At 52.2% G+C, this 22014-nt stretch overlaps 1 protein-coding gene across 7 annotated transcripts in view; it reads right to left on the bottom strand.

Moving 5' to 3' along the window:
* The window catches only part of Arhgef18 (Rho/Rac guanine nucleotide exchange factor 18), a 159356-nt gene that overhangs the window by 54502 nt on the left and 82840 nt on the right, over positions 1–22014 (bottom strand). For 6 of the 7 annotated variants that reach the window (XM_052167796.1, XM_052167795.1, XM_052167799.1 and 3 more), the window contains 14 exons: positions 20507–20624; positions 17790–18038; positions 16125–16201; positions 12786–12964; positions 10424–10515; positions 8559–8747; positions 6729–6866; positions 6270–6403; positions 5606–5662; positions 5468–5515; positions 4871–5341; positions 3321–3654; positions 2435–2560; positions 540–2349 (listed from right to left, as the gene is read on the bottom strand). In XM_052167796.1, the coding sequence (XP_052023756.1) occupies positions 2186–2349; positions 2435–2560; positions 3321–3654; positions 4871–5341; positions 5468–5515; positions 5606–5662; positions 6270–6403; positions 6729–6866; positions 8559–8747; positions 10424–10515; positions 12786–12964; positions 16125–16201; positions 17790–18038; positions 20507–20624 (2376 nt within the window). In that variant the 3' untranslated portion in view covers positions 540–2185. Of the gene's footprint in view, positions 1–539; positions 2350–2434; positions 2561–3320; positions 3655–4870; positions 5342–5467; positions 5516–5605; positions 5663–6269; positions 6404–6728; positions 6867–8558; positions 8748–10423; positions 10516–12785; positions 12965–16124; positions 16202–17789; positions 18039–20506; positions 20625–22014 lie in introns of those variants that run through there. The other variant, XM_052167800.1, reaches the window with a different exon arrangement.

Raw genomic sequence — 22014 nt, 5'->3', positions numbered from 1 at the left:
AAAACCTTGGCAGGGCAGCTCCACACTCTGCATTTCCAACCCCCTAAGGAGGTCTGTTTCAGCCTGAGATCCTTGGGATTTTATTGCTAGGATCTGGCCATAAGTTCTAGTCTGGTTCCAGAATACCCTGTGGCTGGGATGTTCTGTTATCACTGTAAAAACAATCAAGAGTAGGGGAGGATCAGGGTCACAATTGACAAGGGATGCCACTCCTTGGAGATTGAATGCTGCCGGCTCAACATCGTCACAAATGAGACCTGCCAGCAAGGACCCCTGGCTGCTGTGACAGACAGCTGACGCCACTGTCCTACTGTGTGCAGCTGAGACCACCTGTCCACCTGGCGGGATGCACTGAATCCATCCCAGGGCCAAGTGGAAACCATTTGAACTTATAAATCCAAGAAATCATGGTATCTGATGGTGAGCCCACCCAGGTCTGTCAGGGCACTGGAATGTTCTCTTTACAGAGTGGGAACTTAAAAAGTCAGCTTTCCTGAAGTGCTCGATACATCTCAGTACAAAAACACACAACACACTGATTACAACATGGCACAATGAGCTCTGGCAGATGTAGTTACAGGCTGGACACAGAGACAGCAAAGGCCGAGGGTAAGAGCTGTCCAGGTGCTGGGCTCCGCGAGCCTGGGGATGAGGGAGGGGCCCCACCGCACCCCTGCCTGGCACTCGAGTCATTGGAGACCAGCTGGCCGCTGACCTTGGTAGCCACACCCACAGTCTTCTGAGTGCTTAAGTCTTGGCTCTGCAGGGCTCTGTCACCCTTGCCAGCAGCCTGTCACTTGCCAGTTCCACAGTGGAAGATGGCCTGGCCGTCTGCAGGCCATCTAAGGTACTGTCTACCTGAGTGTCACAGGGCGGGGCTCTTGGTAGTGGTTTCTTAGGATGCTGGGCTCTGGACACTGACTTGTCCTTTCTAGTACTAAGAGCCATCAGTGTAGGACTGGGTCCGGCCTGTTAGCACTGCAGGGCAGGGTGCAGCAGGGAAACCTGGGTATGGGATGATTCTGGACTTTGGCCAGGTCTAGGTATGCTAGGACCTGGAAATCAGACCTGCCCAGTTCTGGGACCACCACCAGACCTGACCAGTTGCTGTCCTGACTCCTGCACAGACTGAAGTGGTACCAAGATGGCCATCTGGGGCTACTCACCAGCAATGTCACCAGGCTGTTCCTCCACATGTCCCTGAATGTGTTAGCTCTGCTTTTCTGTGGGGACACTGAAGGGATCAGGGAAAACTTGCTCATTTCAGAGCGATCAAACACTGTCTGTCTGGGATACGTGCTGCCCTGCTGAGCCTGGATCTGCATCTCAGATAAGGTGGATGGGACGACCTGGCAGGCTGGAGAAGCAGAGTTGGGGAAACCTGAACTACGACAAGGAGTGACAGTTGGCAACCCCTCTTCAGACTGATTTCGGAACCCACAGAGCCAGTCCGTCGCTTCGTGGGCTGCCTGAGTGTCCAACTCGGTGGTCCTCTGTAGTTGCCCAGTTCAATTACTGGTCAAGGCTGTAGCCAGAACCAGTCGCTGCTGTGCAGGTGGAGATTTGCGGGACGATGGTGATTCTAGTCACTGAATCAAGTGTCCCTGCCGAGAGCCATGCCATCCAGCTGTGCAGCAGCAGATCCCACCAAGCTGGCCGGCTACACCAAGAGAGGCAAGGACGCGGGCAGCAAGCACAGGGCTTCCCAGCGCTGGGAGAGCGCTTCCCAGAGCTGCACCCTGCCTTCTGGTGCAAAATGACCCTGTTCAATCCCGAGATCCTGGGGTTATAGAGTCTGCCCTGGAGCTGGTATCGCCTCAGACCCGCCTGCTATGGAGCCTGGCTCCTGGCTCCCAAGCTCTGTACTTGATGCCTCTGGTTTAAAATAGCTCTGTGGTTTAGCTGGGGTTCCACCTTCAACTTAAAAGAACTTTGAGCGTGTGTGTGTGTGTGTGTGTGTGTGGACACATGTATGTATGTATGTTCAAGGGGCTACCCATGTTTTACCACTAAATCAGTAAAGAGCTGTGAGACCCAAGACACCAACTGGGCAATCTCAGGCGAACAAGTACCTGGCTGTGCTTGTGCAGGGGAAGGGGACGGCCAGACAGAAGTCGCCCATAGGACCCCCAGAGACATAAAGGGTTATAAGACAGAAAGGGTCTGCTCTTGGGGTCACGGCCCCTCAGAAGAAGATGACATCTTCCTTGCCAGCTTCATCTGTGCTGGTGAGTGGTGTGGTTGGCAGTGAGGGAGCTGGAGAGGCAGGTGGCAGTGCCGTGCCTCCAAACTTGAAGGCCTCGGGGGGTGCGGCAGCAGGGCCCGGGCTTGGGGCTGGGAAGCAGGGATCTGGAAGAGAGTTGGGGGTGGTCACAGGAGTGTTAGAAGCCATCACCAACAGTGAGCAGTCCTAACGGCCAGTGGCTGGGCTCACCTGGGGCAGGTGCGGATGCATGGGCGGCAGGCAGGCCGGGACTCAGAGAGCGGCGGTTTCGGGGTGCATTCTCATCCTTGCCCATGAATTTGTTGAGGAGCAGCTGCTGCTTCAGGTCGAAGGATGCTGGAAGAGGGAAGGCGCCTGAACCTGACTCTATGCCACCCGGTGGGGGTGGGGCTCCCCTACTCGTACTTCTGCATGGGCACCAGAGAAGTACTTTGAAAGGTGTCATAGGGTCACTAAGTGTTGGCATGAGAGAAGCAGGTGGCTTCCCAGCAGACATCCTTTCTCCCATGATCATTAGGATGTGGATTCTGCTTATGGAGAAGTCCCAGGGTACCTTCTGTGTCTCTATGGTGAGGGGACAAAGATGCTGGGTCCAGCCCTGGTGCCCGTCCTGTGCCCCAGCTGGGAGGGCCCAGGTCAGTGAGCATGAGGGTTGGTTTTGTCACCAACACAACCTGACCAAGGTTTCGCTGATGGACTGTCGCATCAGGCTGACCTGTGGGTATCTGCCAGCCTGGGGCTCCAGCACATCGTAGGTCTGGGCCGGGGTTCGGCTGAGAGGAGAAAGCTGGCTGGGCACTGCGCATACGTGCGTTCATTTCCCTGCTCCTGACTGGCTGTGACCAACTGCCTCAAGCTCTCGCTGCAGTGACTCCTCACGATGATGGACTCAAACCGGGAGGCATTTTACCAGGAGAGAAATGCAACTGGAAAAATGAGTTTCTCTGCTTTCTTGCCCGTGCTGCTGCCTGGCTATCTGCCTTCCTGTCTGAAATCTGTATTTCAGGTCTGCTGCTGAGACAGATGCACTGGGGGTGCGGGGTGGGGGTTGGGGTGGGGTGGGGTCCTTGATCTCTGGGGGCGGGGTGCAGCTCACCTGCGCTCTCCCAGCGCTGGGAAGACCTGCTCTTGCTGCCCTTGTCCTTGCCTCCCTTGGTGGAGGCGGCCAGCTTGGTGGGGATCTGCTGCTGCACGGCCGTCTGCCTCTGAATCTGATTGGTGGCGCTGAGCAGCTGGATGGGCACGTCGCTCTTGGCTGGCCGGCTCTCAGCTGGGGCACTGTCGCAGCGGGCCACCTCAGGCCGCTCTACGTACTCGGGTCCTGGGCCGTGTAGCAGCATGCTCCCTTGGGCTCCTGGTGCTTTGGCTGGGGCCAAGTGCCCCTCCTGCCCATCCCCGTTGAAGCTGGGAGGGTGGCTTGCAGGCTGGGCCTGAAAGTAATAGAAGACATCTCCTATTGCTGCTGAGCCTGCTGGTGGCTATTAACCCACACCAGGCTTCTTAGCCTTTTGGTGGCTTTGGCCTAGGGAGGACCAAACATGGCTGTCAAATGCTCAGAGATGAATGGGTGTGGTCCACCCAGCTCTGGGGCCAGTTTGCAGCTGGGAGGCCTATTCCCAACTCTGCAGAGCACTGCTTCCATCTAAAGTCGCTTCTGGCAGATGACAGCACATCGGTGTGTATGTACCCATGGTCACATGATCCAGATCATATGCTCTCAACATGGCCACTCGATTTATACTTCATTTTCTTTCTTTCTTTCTTTCTTTCTTTCTTTCTTTCTTTCTTTCTTTCTTTCTTTCTTTCTTTCTTTCTTTCTTTCTTTCTTTCTTTCTTTCTTTCTTTCTTTCTTTCTTTCTTCCTTCCTTCCTTCCTTCCTTCCTTCCTTCCTTCCTTTTGCCCCATGCCCTAGGGTCTCAATGCCCAAATGGTCTTTTTTTTTTTTTTTTTTTTTTTTTTTTTTTTCAAGACAGAGTTTCTCTGTATAGTCCTGGCTGTCCTGGAACTCACTCTGTAGACTAGGCTGGCCTCGAACTCAGAAATCCACCTGCCTCTGCCTCCCAAGTGCTGGGATTAAAGGCATGCGCCACCACCGCCTGGCCCAAATTTATTTATTATATGTAAGTACACTGTAGCTGTGTCCAGACACTCCAGAAGAGGGTGTCAGATTTTATTACAGATGGTTGTAAGCCACCATGTGGTTGCTGGGATTTGAACTCAGGACCTTCAGAAGAGCAGTCAGTCCTCTTAACTGCTGAGCTATCTCTTCAACCTGACCCAAATGGTCTTAAAACTTTCTATGTAGCTAAGGATGTTCTAATTTTCGTGCCTCTACCTCTTCAGTGCTAGGATGACAAGCCTGTGCCACAACATTTGTGATATATATATATATATATATATATGTATATATATGTATATATATGTATATATGTATATATATGTGTGTGTATATATAGTATATATATATATACTATATAAACATACATACATACACACACATATATATATATATATATATATATATATATATATATATAAACAGTGCTGGGGACTGCTGGAGTTGGAACTAGGGGCTTCGTGCACACTAGGTAAGCACAACACCGATCACATTTCAGCTGAGTGCGTTTGCCACACAGGCCCACTGACCTCTGCCAGCGCCTCCGGGGGCAGCGCCCCCGGTACAGTGTTCTGTTTCTTGAACCTGCGTAGCAGCTCCAGGCGCTCCCGCTCCCGGTCCACTGCTCGCTGGGCCTCGCGCAGACGCTCCAGATCCTGCTGGTAGGCCTGGCGCTGGCGCTCCAGCTCGGTGCGCTCCTGGTCCAGCCGCTGGCGCAGCTGGCGCGCCTCGCCCTCTCGCTCCTGCAGCCGCGCCCCTGCCAGCTCCAGTTCCTGCTGCTGACGCGCCCGCTCCCGCTCCCACCGTTGCTGCTCCTGGCGCAGTTGGCTTTGCAGCTTCTCCACTCCGGCGCGCTCCTCACGCTGCTTCTCAAAGTTGCGTTGCCGCTCTTGCTCTAGCAGCAGGTTCCCACGGGTCGACTGCAGCCGGAACTGCTTCTCCCGCTCCTGGATGGCGGTTCTTTGCATCTCCACATAGCTATCCTGTTGGGCGATGACTGCCTGGGGTAGGGACAGGAGTGGGTCTGATGAGAGCCATGCTCTTGGCTGGGCCCGGCCCACCAGCAGAGGGCAGGAGCAGCCAGTCCCTCCCTCCCTCCCCTCCCTCCCTCCCCATGCTGCAGGTACCTGGAGACTAAGAAGCAACTGCGATAGAGTCTGGACCCGGCGGACCAGCTGCAGAGAGAAAGCCACATTGGTCTACCTGGTGATGGCACACAGGGCATGTGGGCATGCCGTCCCTGTGGGAGGGGCCCAGGGCGGTACCTCTGATTCCAGAACAGCGGGAAGACAGGAACTACTCTCTGTGCTAGGCATCTCCCCCTATTAAGACAAGAATGAGGGTATCAAATGCGATCTGAACTACCACAGCTCACTGTGGGAGGAGACAAGTCCTTGGCCGAGGAGACAGAACTCAGTGCTGGGCTGTGACTGTGGGGCCGAGGTCCTGTGGCCATCTGATGTATGCCCATCTGAGAGTCTGGAAAACGAAGGTGTGGGGCAGCCTGGGAGATGCGTGGGTGGGTGGTTGAGGCCAGCTCTACATTAGGGTGGGCTTGGAAGTGGAGCTTGGGTGGCTACTCATGCAATTAATACATACACATCCAGTTCAAGTCTCACACAGCCTTAGCCTCTGGAGACCTCAGCAACAACGGATGTGCTGAGTCAAAGGAGGAGGGAAGGCCAGCCAGGGGCACTGGCAGATGTCACTACAAGCTCTGGACAGCTTGTGGAACCAAATACAGGGCTTTGGGCCTGATGAAATCGAGGCAGCTCTGTTGTGTCTGTCCTCCCCTCTGCCTCCCTCCCAAGCCACTAGCTGCCATTCCCAGGAGTCTGCAGAAGTAATTGAGGGCTGTCATGTTAGTGCAGTTATGTCAATGGGGGCTGTCTTTGCCCAAGCAATCAAAAGTTACCAGAAGCCACTTACAGTCTGTGGCGATTCCTCACAGCTGCCACTGGGGGTGCTGTTGTCACAGGGCCTGGAGTCCGGGTCGCTAGCAGGCCCCTGGCAGTCTTGGGGCCTGGGGTCACTGTTGTACACCTTCCTTTTAAAGCTGCCACCTGGAGACCCCAAATAGATCACAAGGGGATGTTATGAATCCCAGGGGGATGGGCGTGGGATCCCCCTCCTCTGAGCCAAGCCCATGTAATAAACGCAGGCTAGGGAATTCCTGGAGGCCTGCGACAGAGTCCTGGCTTTGTAGTAGAGAGACCACAACATCCAGGAATGTTCTCAGTCAGGAAATACGCTCCCAAGTCTGGAAAGATAACTCAGCCATTAAAGGCTAAGGCTCACAAGTAAAATTTCAAGAAATGACACGGTACAATATACTAGATCTGCCACTCGTGAGCTGAAGACACAGCCTCAGAGGAAAGCGACACTTACCCTTGCTGGGGCTGCCCACACTGTCATAGCCCCCGAAGGTCTCAGCCCTCCGAGGCAGGCCTGCAGAGGCACCTCCCTCCTCCACTTGGCTACTGGTGCTGCCCAGGCGCTGGCAGATGAGGCTCTGGATGCCCTCAACTGTGAGGGAGAGGTGGGGGACATGAGTCAGCAGGTGATGGGGTTAGACTACAGGGCAGCCCAGGCCTCAGCACTGAGCAGGTCTGGCAGTGAGTGCTGGGATGAAGCGCACACCTTGGCCTAGGCAGTGCTGAAGATAGAACCCAGTGCTAGGCAAGCACTCTAACGACAGAGCCCCATCCTGAGCCATCGAAGGCAATCAGGAGGCAGCCGTTGGGTTTGAAACAATTCATCTTGGAGGCAGGCTCCTGAAGACTCAGGAAGTTCTGAAGGGCTTATTAAGACTCAGAAAGTCAACAAAGTTCAAATCTCAGGAAGTTCCCGAAACCTACTTAGGTTTATATACAGAAAGGGCTGCTGGGGGTGGGGGGAAGAGACTCCAACCTGTCCTGCAAGCTTAACCTGCAAGTCGTGAAGACAGCCTCAGGGTCCCAGCTTTCATTAGTTACTGCCTAGGCGGGGGTAGCTTTCAGTGACTTTCAGCAGCTGCCTTACGTTGTAAGCAACCCCTCACCCCTGCTCCTTCCTATAAATGACCAGAACAAACTTACTGATTCACCAAGTTGGACTGGTGGTAATGTTACTTGTTCTCATCAGTTCTCTATCTGGGTCTAGGGATGTACCGGTCCTTACCTAGGTCTAGTAACAGACAAATGTTAAATGAAAAGCCACAGCCGTTGGGCTGCCCACGAGGGTAAGGGTGGTCTATATATCCTTCAATGGTCTGCTACTATTTCAAAGTCTCTAGCCAGGTGAAGAGGCAGGGTGAATATTCCCAGCACAAGTACCAGATTTGTCAGTGTCCTTGGAGGCCAAGAACAATAGCCTCAGGAGACAGAGATGAAGGGGCAGTGCAGATGTTGCCGGAGAGAGCAAGACACCCATTGGGTCTTTGCTAATCTGTGCAGGCAAAGGGTTGAGCGCCTCACTTGCTGATGGAAAAGCGCCATTAAGCACTAGCTGCCCACCCTGCTCGACAGCACGGGGCCCTGGAACTGCTAGGTGCTCCTGTAGCAATAAAGGCTCCCCTTACCAGGTCTACCTTTGAGGTTGGCAGTGGTGTCTGCATGGTCAGGCTAGAACTGTGGAGACAGCAGGCAATGCATACCCCGGGGTTTATACCATGGCTGTTAGTTAAGCCTGCCAGAGCGAGAGGTCTGGCCCAAGGTTAGGGTGCGTTCTGGACTCCAGAAGTCCCTCAAAAGAGCATATGTATTTTCCTGAGGATACTATCAGGGACCTATCCCAGAAAAGAAGGGATACCTATATCTGGGAACTTTGTTTTACTAACAACAATCTAGATTACATTTATTGATTGTGTTCGAGTGTATTTGTACAAACTGGTTCTATCCTTTCACCATGTGGATCCCTAGGGCTGAACTCAGGCTGCGTTATGTGGAGGCTAGTACCCCTTCCTGCTGGCCATCTCTTAGGCTCAAGCCTTACTGCCCCCCACCCCCCAGCTCCAGAATATAAGGCCACCCAGGGGGTGTTTGTTGAGTAAGTGCTTAAAGGATTTGGGCCGAGCTTAGCCGTAGAGCCACTGCACGTGCTGGATCCCATACCCTAGATTTTGAAAACAAGCAACATGACAGCGGTCCTGGACAAGCAACAGAGTACTAGGCCTGGCCTTGGTCCCCCAGGTAGCCCACCCTGGAGTGGCACAGCACAGCTTGGGGGGGGTTGACTTACTCTCACTCATGGCTGATCTGAGAATCTGCTCCCCCTGTAGGGTCTCAGAGGAGTCTCCTCCTCCTCCTCGGAAGAGGCCTCGGTACTGGGCTGATTCTTCTAGTCCGCTCAGCTGAGCCATCTCCAGGTAGATCTGCTGTTTCTCCAGAAGGCTCTGGGCAATCAGCTGGTCTTTCAGGCTCAGTCGCTCTACAGGAGAACCCAGAGGTGGTGGTCAGCCTTAGGGACCTGCCCTTGGAGTTAGGCTGTGAGGGTGGGGTCCCCGGCTGGACTGTGCCTTCCAGGGTTGACTCCCTGTCCTCCCTCCAATATCACTAGCTTTGCGGCGTGGTCTTGTCCTCTGATTGCGGCTCTCATGTCCACTGTGAACACCAAAGGAGCGGGTAAGCACCTGCACAGCTAGGAGTCTGGAATTGAAAGCCTTGAAAGACAATTTTTTTTTTAAAAAAAAAAATTAAAAACAATTTACTACATGTATTTGTGTATGTCTGTGGGCATACACATGTATAGGCCATAGGACAATTTGTAGGAGTCAATTTCCTCCATCCTGTGGGACTGGGGGATTGAATTTGGGTCGTCAGGCTTGGCAGCAAGGGTCTACACATTGACCCATCCTGCCAGTCGGTTTGTGGCTGTTGCTGTTGTTTAAATATTTACTTGTTGGGGCAGTGGTGGTGCGTGCTTTAATCCCAGTACAGGGGAGGCAGAGGCATCTCTGGTCTACAAAATGCAGCCAGGATTACATACCCTGTTTCAAAAAGCCTCCCAAATTATTTATTTGTGACTATGAGCGTGCATGAATATATTTGTGTGTGCACGTCCGTGCACACACTTGAAGGCCACAAGAGAATGCTGGGTGTGCTTCTCAGTCATTCTGCCGATCCATGTGAGGTAGGGTCTCTCCTCAGAACTGGGGCTTTGCTTTCTCAGCTATGCTGTGAGCCAGCAAATCCTGGCCATCCTCGTCCCCGTCCTTTTCAGGCCTGTGCTCCATGTGCGCACAGGACGTCTGGCGTGTTAGTGGGTGTGGGGTCTGAACCCCCTCCAGACCCTATCTGTTTTGTTGAGATAGGAGTTTATTCCCCTGGGGCTTCCCCATGCCTTGGCCACCCACATACTGGCATGCCATGGACTGTCAGGCTTGGTAGCAAGCTATCTTTATTTGCTGAGCTGTCCTGTCTGCCAGAAAGCAGGTGTTATTGACTAAGTTTTTGTTTTTGAGACACGGTCTTGCTATGGATTCTTGGTTTACCTGGAAACTGCTGCATAAAACAGGCAGGCTTCGAAGTCCCGCCTCTCTTCCCACCTCGGCCTCCAGGGGCTGGGGAGATGGCTCAGTGGTTAAGAACCTTGGTTGTCTGTCCACTGCCCACATACATATATACTTCTTATACATTTTTTTTTTCTGAGATACTTTTTCTGTATAGCCTTGGCTATCCTGGAACTTACTCTGTAGACCAAGCTGGCCTCAAACTCAAGAGATCTGCTGGCCTCTGCCTTGCAAGTGCTGGGAGTGAAGGCGTGCGCCACCACACCCAGCTCCATTTACGTATTTTTTATTGCGCAGTTTAACTTTTAGTCTTCTCTGTGTTTGTTTGCTTGGTCTTCAGCTCTGAGAAGCTTTGCTCACCACACAGCTTAAGATGGCCTGACCTCCTGACATATGTCCTTGCGTATGTGGCACTGGTGCTGGAACCCAGGGCAAGCTAGTCAACCACTGTTAAGCCATATTCCCGGCCCTGAACTGACCTCTTCCAAATGGGCCAACCTTACGGTGTGTGCATTAAACCTCTGTGAAGCGATAGAAGTTTGATGAGGACCCATGGGTTACCAGGGGGCCTGCCCATGGTGCTGACCCCTCTCACCTTGAAATTCCCGGAGTTTTGTGGAGCGAGCTTCAGCTATCTTCCTCTCCTCTGCCTCGCTGGAAACACCCTCCTCCTCCTCGTCAGGACAGCTGCAGGAAGGGGACAGATGGCTGCCGTCAGGGTCTCGTGGGTTAGCTTCCCTACACCAGTACTGCAGAGCATCCTCTTCCTGACCCTCTTATGCTGTTGAGGTGGCTTGGGGGCTAGAGGAGCCCTAGATCTAGGCGGGACTGTCTCAGCAGTATAGGCAGAGACTGACAGAGGACATCCGATATCCTCTTGTGACCTTGGTGCCCGAGTTCTATCCCCAGGATCTATATGATAGCTGAGAATAACTCATGACCCAAAGTTGTCCTTCTGCCTCCATCCACATGCATGCCATAGCTCACTGCCCCAATAAAGATGTGACTATGGAAGACTCTGAGGCAGGCCTGTGTGAGCTATAAAGGGCTCCTCCACCGACCTACGTCCCCACCTTCTACTGCTGATTTTGTTTTGTTTTTCAAAACAGGGTTTGTGTGTAGCCCTGACTATCCTAGAACTCCTTCTGTAGATCAGGCTAGCCTCTGACTCGGGATCTCCCTGCCTCTCCCTGACTGTGCAGATGAAAGGATGGGATGCGCCGCCATTGCCCGGTTTTGCGTTTGTTTTGTTTTGTTTTTTAAAGACAACAGGCCCCATGGGTCATCTCTACTGTGGTCAAGGATGATGTGGAATTTCTGATCCTCCTGCCTCTACTACTCAGGTGCTGTAATAACAGACACACCACCAGGCCCTGTGGTGCGGGGGTTTGCAGTGAGGGCTTTGTGCACACTGGGTAAAGACTATGAACCATCGATGAAGCCCTAGGCCTGCACTTTTGTAGGGACTTCCGTTGGAGGAAGAGAAGAGAGGACAGGACAACCATGACAGGCCTCAAGGGGTGACAGGTGATCCTCCTGCTGCAGACTCCATTCAGGAGGAGGGGTCTAGGCATGTGCCACCACACTCAGCTTCTTGTACACCTTCTTTAAAACTGTTTATTATTGGATTTCATTTATATGTGTGTGCATGTGCCCTGTATGTGCAGGTACCTGTGGGTGCCAGACTAAAGTGTTAGATGCCCTGAATTAGAACCACAGGCAGTTGTTTGCCACCCTGTGTGGGTGCTTGGAACTTAACCTGGGGCCTCTGCAAAAGCAGTCAGCGCTGTTAGCCACTGACCTCCCTTTTCCAGCCTCCCACGGACAGGTTTAAAGTGCCCAGCTCTGGCTGGCATGGAGGTGGCCATGTCCAAATGCCTGTCAGGCACCGGAGGCGATGGACCAGTCAGAGCTAAAATGACTGAGCGTGGCGGGAGGCTGGCTACAGTGCTCCATGCCCGCCCGCGAGGAAGACTGACTGCTTCAGGCGAGGGGAAGAAAGCAGGCTCTGGGCTGGGTGGGATCTGGAGGGCACTCAGCCCAAGAAAAAAGATAGGGTGTTACAACATGCCCCAACAAGGCTGGCCTCAAGCTGTTTATCTGAGGAGCCCACAATAAAGGTCCAAGTTAGAGCTGCCTGCCCCCTCATCTGCTGGGTGCAGGGATATCCAGACCGTGTGAGCATGGCGACGGACGGGTCGCTACTATTAGAAGATGGCGCAGACTGCATTGGCTCGTCTAGGATGACGTCTAGGATGCCCACTTAACACCCGTGAGGCTTAGGCTCCGTCTGTGGCACTGCATCCTCTGTGTATATATGGTGGTGTGTTCCTTTCACCCCAGAACCTGGGAGTGGAGTCAGGAATAAGGGTCATCACTGGCTGCAAAGTGAATCGGAACAGAGCCCGCGCTGTGTTGCGGGAAATAGTAAAAAAAAAAAGCAGGCCCGCCAACTCTCTTGCCCCGCCACGGCGCAACACCATGTCCGCATGACCCCCAGCTCCCCCGCGGTCTTGCCCACCTGCCACATCTCACGAGTTCTTCTCACTTGCACACAGTACCGCACACACCCACGGTCGGCCAGCTCACCCTCCAATTACTCGGTAGAAGCTGTCAGACTGTGGGTGTGTGGGGCGTTGCATGGTAGCTAGAGGAACTTGGGCCCCCCCCACCAGAGGTGGCTAACAGAGCGAAGGCCGAGTGAGATGGCCCAGCGGAGGTCCTGTGGCCCCACAGGGCCGGAGAGTTTGCTGGCCTGGAGACCAGCAGCTCCAGAGAATTGGGGACGGACGGCAGGAGCACGGGAGCATGGTCAGAACCTGCAGAGAGTTGGCGGGTCGACCTTTTAAAATATTTCCCTCAACAGGGCTGCAGGAGACTGTTTCTCAAAATCAGCCAAGTGGTCAGTCTGGGGGGTCAAAGTCACAGTGAGGAGGAGCCTGCCTGAGGAGGCTCACCTTTCCACAGCCCGGCGGATGTGGGCCATCCAGATGTTCCTGTCCTCTTTGGAGCTGGTATAGATCTCGTACATCTCTGGCCCCTGCATGGAGGCGCTGATGAGAAACATGGCCTTCTCCTCGTTGGCTACCTCTCTCACGATGAGCTTTTGCAGAGAGATGACGGGCGGCTTTGAGTCCTGCATGGAGGAAGGAGATGGAAACTGTGGTCTTACTCTAGCCGACCAACACTGGAATCCTGCGTCTGGAGAGAGGGCCTGCCGGTATAGCAGGGGTCTAGGAGGGGGCCACGCCCAAACTGCCAGTGTGCACACTGTGCGCACGGAAGGCCAAGGATGACCTTGGCTCTTGTTCCTCAGGTGCCAGCTACTTTGGTTTCTGAGACAATGTCACAAGTGTGTGTGGTAATCTGGCTGGGCAGGTGGCGATGAGCCCCAGGTATCTACCGCCCCAGCAATGGGCACAAGTGTGTGCCACCACACCACACTCTTTTCTATGGATCCTGGGGAGCGAGTTCTGGTCTTCAAGCACTGAGCCGTCATGCCAACACAAATCAGAAATGGCTGACTAACTGCAGACTTTTCAGTTGACAACCCAGTATTCTATTCTATTCTATTTATTTAAAGGCCTAAACTTACTGTGAAACCCTGCTAGCCACAAATTTACAGTGATCCTGTCTCAGCTTCCAAAGTGTTGGGATTTCAGGTGTGCACCACCATGCCCAGAAAAGGGCACCTCTCTCCTCTGTTTTTGCTTTTTAAGACAAGGTTTCTCTGTGTAACAGAACCCTGGCTGTCCTGGACTCACTCTGTAGACCAGGCTGGCCTCATACTCACAGAGATCCGCCTGCTTCTGCCTCCCAAGTGCTGGACTTAAAGGTGTGTGCTACCATACCTGGTCTCTCTTTTATTATTAATATTTTTTAACATTTATTTTGTGTGTATGTAACATGCACGCATAGTGCACTTGTGCACTGAGACCAGAGGACAACTTGTGAGAGTTAATCCTTGCCCTCCCATGTGGGTTCTGGGTACTGAACTCGGTCAGGTCAGCAAGCTTGTGAACAAGTACCCTTACCCCCTGAACCATTCGCTGGCCCCAAAGGCACACCCTAAGTAGTGCTATGAATTAAACTGCACCCCCCCCCCACTTACACATTCTGTGCGTCCGTCCATGTCTCTGTCTGTCTGTCTGTCTGTCTGTCTCAGTTTTGTGAGACAGTGCTTCTTCCTGTGCAGCTCTGGCTGTTCTGGAACTCAACTCTGTAGACCAGACTGGCCTCAAATTCAGAGATTCACCTGCCTCTGCTTCCTGAGTGCTGGGATTAAAGACTTGAGCCACCACTGCCTGGCTGCCAGACTCTTATAATTCATATATTGAGGTCCTAAGCCTGAATATCTCAGAATATGATGGTGTGTAGAGACAGGACCTTTACATATATAATCATGTTAAACAAGGTTTGCTTTTATAGTGGCCCTAATCCAATATAACTGGCATCCTTATAGGACGGTAACATTAGGCCAGGTGTGGTGCCACAGGCCTGCCACCCCGACACTTGAGGTTTGGCGGTAGGAAGCTCAGACGTTCAAGGCCAGTCTGAGCTAAGTAATGAGTTCTAGGGCCGATCTGGGCTAGATAAGGTCCTGAGATGCTAAGTATGCACATTGCGCCCAGCTGGGATGATTTTTCTGTGTGTGCTTTTTGGAAAAACAGCTCCTGGGACATTGCTGTCTGTGGTTGCCTTCCTGGTGACAGGCCTGTGATGTGGTATGTTGGGATACAAAGTGATCCATGTGGTGATCATAAAAGGACGCAGGATGACAAGCGGGTCTGGGAAGGTGGCGGTGTGTCGTGCTTCCCGGAAGTTTAGGGTCCAAGTGGCTCGAGCCTATCACTGCTCCAAGGTCTCCTGACAGTATGAGGGGGGGGCACAGCCATCACAGCGGTCATCTCTGCTCTCTGAGAGACTATGGTGGCTAAACAGCATTTGTGATGGAGTACCCTGACCCAGTTTGTGGAGAGGTGGGCTGGGGTGACAAGGGACAGCAATGACTGATTTAAGGACAGTCTGCTTTGGTAGAGGACTGACTGCCTTTTATGTACACATCACCTCTTTCTATTACTGGGCCGACAATCTGGGAGGGGCTGGGGACCACACCCAGCCCTTGCCTTTGGTCCCATCTTCCCTCTCTCTTCACCCATCTCCCTCCTTTCTCTGACACTCACCCATGAAGGGCTTGACCACGGGCCAGGCTCACTCAGGGGCCGGACAGCTGCCTGTTAGGACACGGGCCTCTAGGTCTTTGTGTCTTTTGTTCTTTGTCCTCGTGAGTGGTGCAAACCCCAAACGGTCCATGTAAGTGTGCCACATGCACTCAGTTTAGGTCCTTCCCCTCTATCCGCCCCCCTTCTCTTCAGACCTCCAGAGCAGAGGCCTTTCACTATTGGCCTCAGCAGTGCATCTGAGGTCTATGCACCAAGGCGAGGTTCTTTTGGCCAGGCCCTGGAGCTGTGAGTACCTGGGGCTGTTGGGCAGCAGAGAAGCCACAGAGAAGTGGCGAGCCTGGGAAGATGGAGAATGTTCTAGATGCTGGGCTGGGCCGACTCAGGCAGCCTCTCTCTCTCCCTAGGCTCACAGCTTACAGGCCAGCCCCGCCCCTCTCCACCCTGGGAAGGAAGTGTCCAGACCAGACGCTGCTCACGTTCTGCCCATCCGCAGCCCCGCTATCCCCGTCCTCAGAGCAGACTCTGGCATCTCTGTTGCCATGGGAGGAGACAGACATCTGTCTTGGAGCCAGTGAAGCCTCCCCAGGGACCATTCCACAAGAATGACACGCCTTCTCACTTCAAATAAGTTCCCACGCCTCTACTAGATGTGCTCTTCCTCCTCACATCCTACCCTGGAGTTCTGCTCCTCTGGTCTGCCACCCAGAAAGCAGAGACATGCTATGTGAACCCCCCCTTCCTTTCACACCTTTAAAAAGTGGCCCCCATTCTGCCCCTTGAGCCTGAACTCTCTTTAGAGCCTGCTCCATCCTGCCACCTGTCTGTACGCGTATGGCATTACTAATTCTTTTAGTAAACTTCTTACCCAATGACAGTTTACCCTCATGTCCTGCTGGAGGCCCTCCCACCTGAGACGTTCAGTGAGAATCTGTGCCACACCAGGGAGCCGGACTGCCTGGAACCTTCTGGAAGGACCCTGATGAGACAGGGCGCCTCAGTGCATTCTCCTACCTGTGTTCCTGCTCCTTGTTCTGTCATGGGTATCCCCCCCTCCATGGGCCCACCACCGTACTGGCCCAGCTAGTAGGGCCCTCGGAGACTTCAGACACATACCACAGAAGCGAAGACGTATTTCTGATCCTTTTCTTGCAGCAGCAAAAGCACATCAGTCAGCAGGACAGCGAGGACATCTGCAGGGGCCAGCACAGGAAGGAGAATCTTAGTGGTCACGTGTCCAAAAGGGCTTTGGGCAGCTTCAGCACCATGCTTTGGCTTCTTGTTCCTAAAAGTTCCAATTCTGACTCACCCCTTTCTAACATTCCTGAGGTGGGATTCAGCACCGATGAATGCCACAGGCTCTCCCTTCAGTGGTTCCTGCTCAGACCGTGCGTGTATGTATGTATGTGTGTGTGTGTGTGTGTGTGTGTATGTGTGTGTGTGCGCGTGTGTATGTGCGCGCATGCGTGTGTGTCTGCCTGTGTGTGTGCGTGTGTGTCTGACTGTGTAGTCTGTGTGTGTAAGAGCTCTCAGTGGCTAGAGGTGTTGGATCCCTGGAGCTGGAGTGACAGGCAGTTGCAAGCTGCCCAGTGTGGGTCTGGACACCAAATTTAGAATCTTCTACAAGAGCAACAGGTGCTCTTACCGGCTGTGTCGTCTTTGCAGTGCCTCACCTATTCCATTTCCACGTTGTGTGTATGGGTGGCATGTGCAGTGCTTATAAATGGTGTGTGTGCGTGCATTCAGGGTCGATGTGGCGAATCTTCCCTGATCACTTTTTTTTTTTTAATTTATTTATTTTGTGCATTATTAATTTTATGCTTCCGGCACATGTGGGTCACAGGCGTCTACCTCAGGTTGTTAGGCTTGGCAACAAATGCCAATGGACAGTGAGCGCTCTCGTCAGCCCTCAACCTGAGCTTTTACACAGGGTCTCTCACTGAACCGGAAGCTCATTTATCGGGTTAGGCTGGCTGGCCTGTTAGCTCCAGGAATCTGCCTGTCTCTGCCATACCCTGGCACTAAGGCTACAGGCATGCGCCACCATGCCTGGCTGGGTGGCAGAGACAGATCTATGAGGTATGCCGCCCTGGGCTGGCTGCCAGAGCTCCCCTTGTTGAAATGGCTTTCTCCTTCTGCCCCAGGCCATTCATGTCTTGCCTACACAGATGCAGGCAGGGCCGGCCTCAGGCCCTCTCAGACCCGGCTCTGCTTAGCGTCCAGTCCCTGTGTGACGGGGTGAGCATCTCTCGAAGCGAGACGTGTGCACATGAGTGTCATAGGGAGCCCTTTTCTTTTCTTTTGAGACTGGGTTTCATGGGTCCTCTTCTGGCCTCGAACTTGCGAAGTAGCTGAGGACAACCTGGATTCCCCAATCTTCTTGCTACTACTTCCCTAGAGCCGACTACCACTACACTCAAGTTTACTTGGGGTTGGAGATAGAAACCAGGGCCTCATGAATGTCAACGCATTTATGTTAAATGACCTATAACCGCATCCCTGGAAGAGCTGTTTTTGGGATCTTGTCTAAATTAAACACTTCCTCTGTCCCGTTCTTGGTAGTCCACGGGCTCATATAGACTTGAAAACATTCAAGTGTTGCAAGTTTGGTTGTGTTCCCATCTCTTAGCTTGGTGACAATTCTAGATGGAATAACAATCCAAGACAGAGCCCAGCACTAAGGTGGTGCCTACCACTCTAACACAGCAGCCAGAACTCCAAGTGAGTGCCACGTGGATCCAACACAAGACCCACTAGAGGTGGCCAGAGGCAGAACGTTACCTTTCAAGCGCCCAGACGCAGCCTTCCAGCACAGGGTGCCTTCCAGGTGGAGCTGACGTTGCAGCATGTCCTCTTTGCGGAAGGTTAGCCCGTTTTTGAGTTTGCTGGATGACTTCAAGTCCATCTTGGCTGCGATCTCCTTGAGACGCTGGTCCTTCTCACACTCACTGACTTTGGCGTCCACTTGTGAGATGATGTCTTTGATGAGGTTCAGGGCCTGGCTCAGGTCCTTGTAGTCCTCAGTGCCAGCTGTCACATGTAAGCAGAGGTAGCACCGGTTTCTGTGCCCATACTCACAAACACAGCAGAAACTGATGTGCTGCATCTGATCTATGAGGTGTGCTTCCTTGGGCTGCTGCTCAGGGAGTTACAGGCCGGCTACTGCACACTGAGCTAGCTCTGCTTTGCTGATCTTTTGAGACAGGGTCTCTCCACATGCCCTGGCTGGTGTGAAGCTCACAGATCGGCCTGCCTCCACCTTGAGCGCTGGGGCTATTCCTGACCTTTACTGTGTTTGTTGAGACAAGTCCTGTTCGGTAGCCCTAGCTAGCCCAGAATTCAGTGTCATCGACCAGACTGGCCTCAAACCTGCATTACCTCTGCATCTTGAATGTCAGGATCACAGGTATGTGCCACCATGCTCGGCTTATAGTTTAGCTTTTGCTCAAATGCAAAAGGTAAGGTGCGGTGGTTCAAATGGCGTAAACTACCCAGCACAGCATACAGACTCCTACCATTATTGTATACAGATTTCCCTCAAGTCCTTTAGCTCTTCACCAAAAGCTTCCTTCTACCTCCTGCTACAGCTGAGAGAAGGCCCCTCCCACCTGAAGGGCACAGTAGGTGAAGGGGCTCTAGGCAGCCAGAGCAGGGCAAACACGGCTTTGGCAGGCCTTGCCCTTCTCTCCCATTCCCTCTGCCTTGCTAAAAACCATTAAACAGCATTCTTAAGGCTGGCCACCAGGCATCTGGCCCACTTCCTCCTCCTGAGGCCGCCTACCAAGGTCCAGCTATTGAAGGTCAGCAATCGCAAAGCCCTTACTGGCTGCCCTAATAAACCTGCCCAATTAAACTTAAGCCCCTCATCCTAACACAGGGCTCCCCTCACTTTATGTGCTTCCATTGGCCCGTGGACCACATCTATCTCCCTTCTATCCACAGGCAGGCCTTTGTCCCTCCAGGAAAAATATCCTTCCTCCTAGTTCTCTTCCCCTTCCCCCTTGTCTGTCTCTTATTCCTGCCTTTTATCCCACTGAGGCAAATAATCTCCTTGTCTAGGGAACTTGGTCTTGTGGTATCTTGAGCTGATACCAGTCTCTGTATTTAAGAAATCTTGCTATTTTCACTTGGTCCAAACCTACCTGAAATATGGAAAGGGGTGGTGACCACGCTGGGCCCCCAAGAGCACCTGAAGTGCTCTCTGTGGCTATAATCTGTACGTCATCCTTTCTTCTGATTGAGTTTGGATTCAGGATCTCATATTGTAGCTCAGGCTGGTGGAGAACATGTGGATCTTCCTGCCTATGTGTTGTGTAGCAATCTCCTCTGAACTGAAACATTCTATCCTGGAGGGAAGCTGTTCAAACTTAGAAAGTAAACAACTCGCAAGTCTCAGGAAATTCCCTGAAACTCACCAGAATCACACAGTTGGACTAAGATTATATAAGCAATAAGGATTGCCAAAGAGAGGAGACTCTCCGATGTGTTTAGCTGTCTGCAAGAACTGGAGAGAATTCCAGGTATCCAGCTTTCTTGAGTTCCCACCCCTGCTGGGGTGGTTTCTGGTAAAGCACCTTTCAGTCACCCCTACTCCTATAAATAACTACATGTTCATTTTCTGGTTTTTTTTGTTTTTTTGTTTTTGGTTTTTTTGAGACAGGGTTTCTCTGTATAGCCCTGGCTGTCCTGGAACTCACTCTGTAGACCAGGCTGGCCTCAAACTCAGAAATCCGCCTACCTCTGCCTCCCAAGTGCTGGGATTACAGGTGTGTGCCACCACCGCCCAGCCATATCCATATTCTTACGCACTCTCAACAAAGTCACTGGCTCATCAAGTTGTACTGTGGTGGTAGGTTACATTGGTCTATTGTCAGTTCTCAAATCCTATCTGAGCTAAGTTGACATTTATTAATGTCACATAACACTAGGCCCCTGAGAGAACATCTGTGTCCACTGTACCCAGCTCAGGTCTCGCCCTGGCCATTTAACACAAGACCTTTCTTCTTTCCTTTTTTCTTCTTCCTTTTTATTTTCTGTTACTTTCTTTTCTTCCTTTCTTTCAACATTTAAGTTTAATTTTTTAAACATTTAGTTTACATGTATAGGTATTTTGTCTGCATGCATGTCTGTGCACCATACATATAGTGCTTATGTACAGGGCATTAGATTCCCCAGGAACCGTGTGAGCGCGTGAACTCAAGGCTGCCCTCTGGAAGAGCATGGTCTAACGGCTAGGCCATCTCCAGGCTCAGGAATCATCTTCTCTTCACCTGGTTTGTGTCTGGTTTGGAGATTCCGACCTGGGTGGGACCTGCCTTGGCCCAGCACTTGCTAAGGGCAGAGACTCACCTAGCTCCTCTCTTCCTGTGCTGAGTGCCTGGCGCCCAGTACGGGAGATTATAAGAGGGAACTTGGCCAGTCCGTCGATACATTCCAGAGCTGGTGGGCTAAGGTCCCGACCCACCTAGACCCGGGGGTACGGCAGAGGGTGGGCCCACCTTCTGTGTTCTGGATAATGCGTTCCACCAGCACCGGGTACTTGGTTATACGCTGTGTGACCAGAAGGATACACTCCTGCACCCCCAGCCGTCGCACAATGGAAAAGTTGCCAATTTTCTGTGAAACGGAAAACAAACAGCTTATTTTAATTTTTTTCTTCCTTCTTTAATTTTTAATTTTTTTATTTTTGAGACAGGCTTCTCCATGTGACCCTGGCTGTTCTGGAACTCAGAGCTCTGCCATCCTCTGGCTCCCGAGCTATGATTAAAGGCGTGTGCCACCAACCCGGCTCTCCTCCGTCTTCACTCCTTTGTCTTTCTCCTCTCCTTCCTTCCTTCCTTCACCATCCTTAACCCCCTGTATTTGTGTTTGAACCCAGAGCCCCAAGCACGCTGAACAAATACTCATTACTAAGCTTATCTCAGGTCAGACAGACAGACAGGCAGACAGAGAGGGTTTGATGATTACTGGCATGCACTGTCATGCCGGTTAAGACATTCCTTTTTTGGGGGGTGGTCTGTATGAGTGTGTTCACAGACTGGAGGAGGCGTCAGGAAAGGGGCTCTTCTCTGCCACTCTGCATCCAGGTTTTTGTTTGTTTGTTTGTTTTTTTTTTGAGATTTTTTTGAGATATTGTCTCAGACCAGGCTGGCCCCTTAATGCTGGGATTAGAAACCTATACTACCACACCCTTTGAGATAGTCTCTCCTTGAACACGGAGTTTCTGTTTGTTTGTTTGTTTTGTTTTTTTGTTAAGGCTAGATGCCAGGAAGTCTCAGCGATTCTGCCTTCCCCGAACCCCACAGCAGAGTTGGGGTTACAGGCATGTGCTGGGGCCAGGCTAGTTCTGGGATACAAACCCCACCTGATGGCTGAGCAGCACTAAGAACGCTGAGCCACCGCTCCAGCTCTTTTTGTGGTTTTTGATACAGTGCGGATTGAGGGATTGTTCTGCGTTAGTTTCCTTAAGAAGCTAAGATTACAGACTTGGACCACTAGGCCCAGCCTTGGGTTGAATCAGTTGAGATACCTCAGGTATCTCTGCCTTGTCACCTTTGCTCTGACCCCCAACAGAGACTGCCTTCTAAATAAAAAAAGGGCCTCAGCTGCACAGGCACTCAGTAAACTTGTTATAAGCCAGGGGTGGTGGGCCTGCCTCCAATTCTAACATTGGGGAGGCCAAGGCAGGAGGATCTTGAGTTTGAGGGTAGCCTGGGCTACAAAGCAAAAATAAAATAAGGTGAGGGTAGCGCAGTGTAAATCCAACATCTGGAACTCAGAGAAAGAGGATCAGTAATTTTGGGTTAGCCTGTGCTACAGAGAAAGTTATAGAACAGCCTGGGTTGTGTAGGCAAGATTTTGTCTCAAAATAAGAAGACATGCTGGCTCAGTAGTTAAGAGCACCCTAACTGTTCTGAGGAAGGTTCCAGTATCTACATGGCGGCTCACAATCATCTTTAACTTGAATTCCTGGAGATCTGACGATTTCTGGCACAAATACATCCAC

This window comes from Apodemus sylvaticus, chromosome 22 (genome assembly GCF_947179515.1).
Source record: "Apodemus sylvaticus chromosome 22, mApoSyl1.1, whole genome shotgun sequence".
Taxonomy (NCBI): Eukaryota; Metazoa; Chordata; class Mammalia; order Rodentia; family Muridae; genus Apodemus; species Apodemus sylvaticus.
This window is presented reverse-complemented; position numbering and strand designations above follow the sequence as displayed.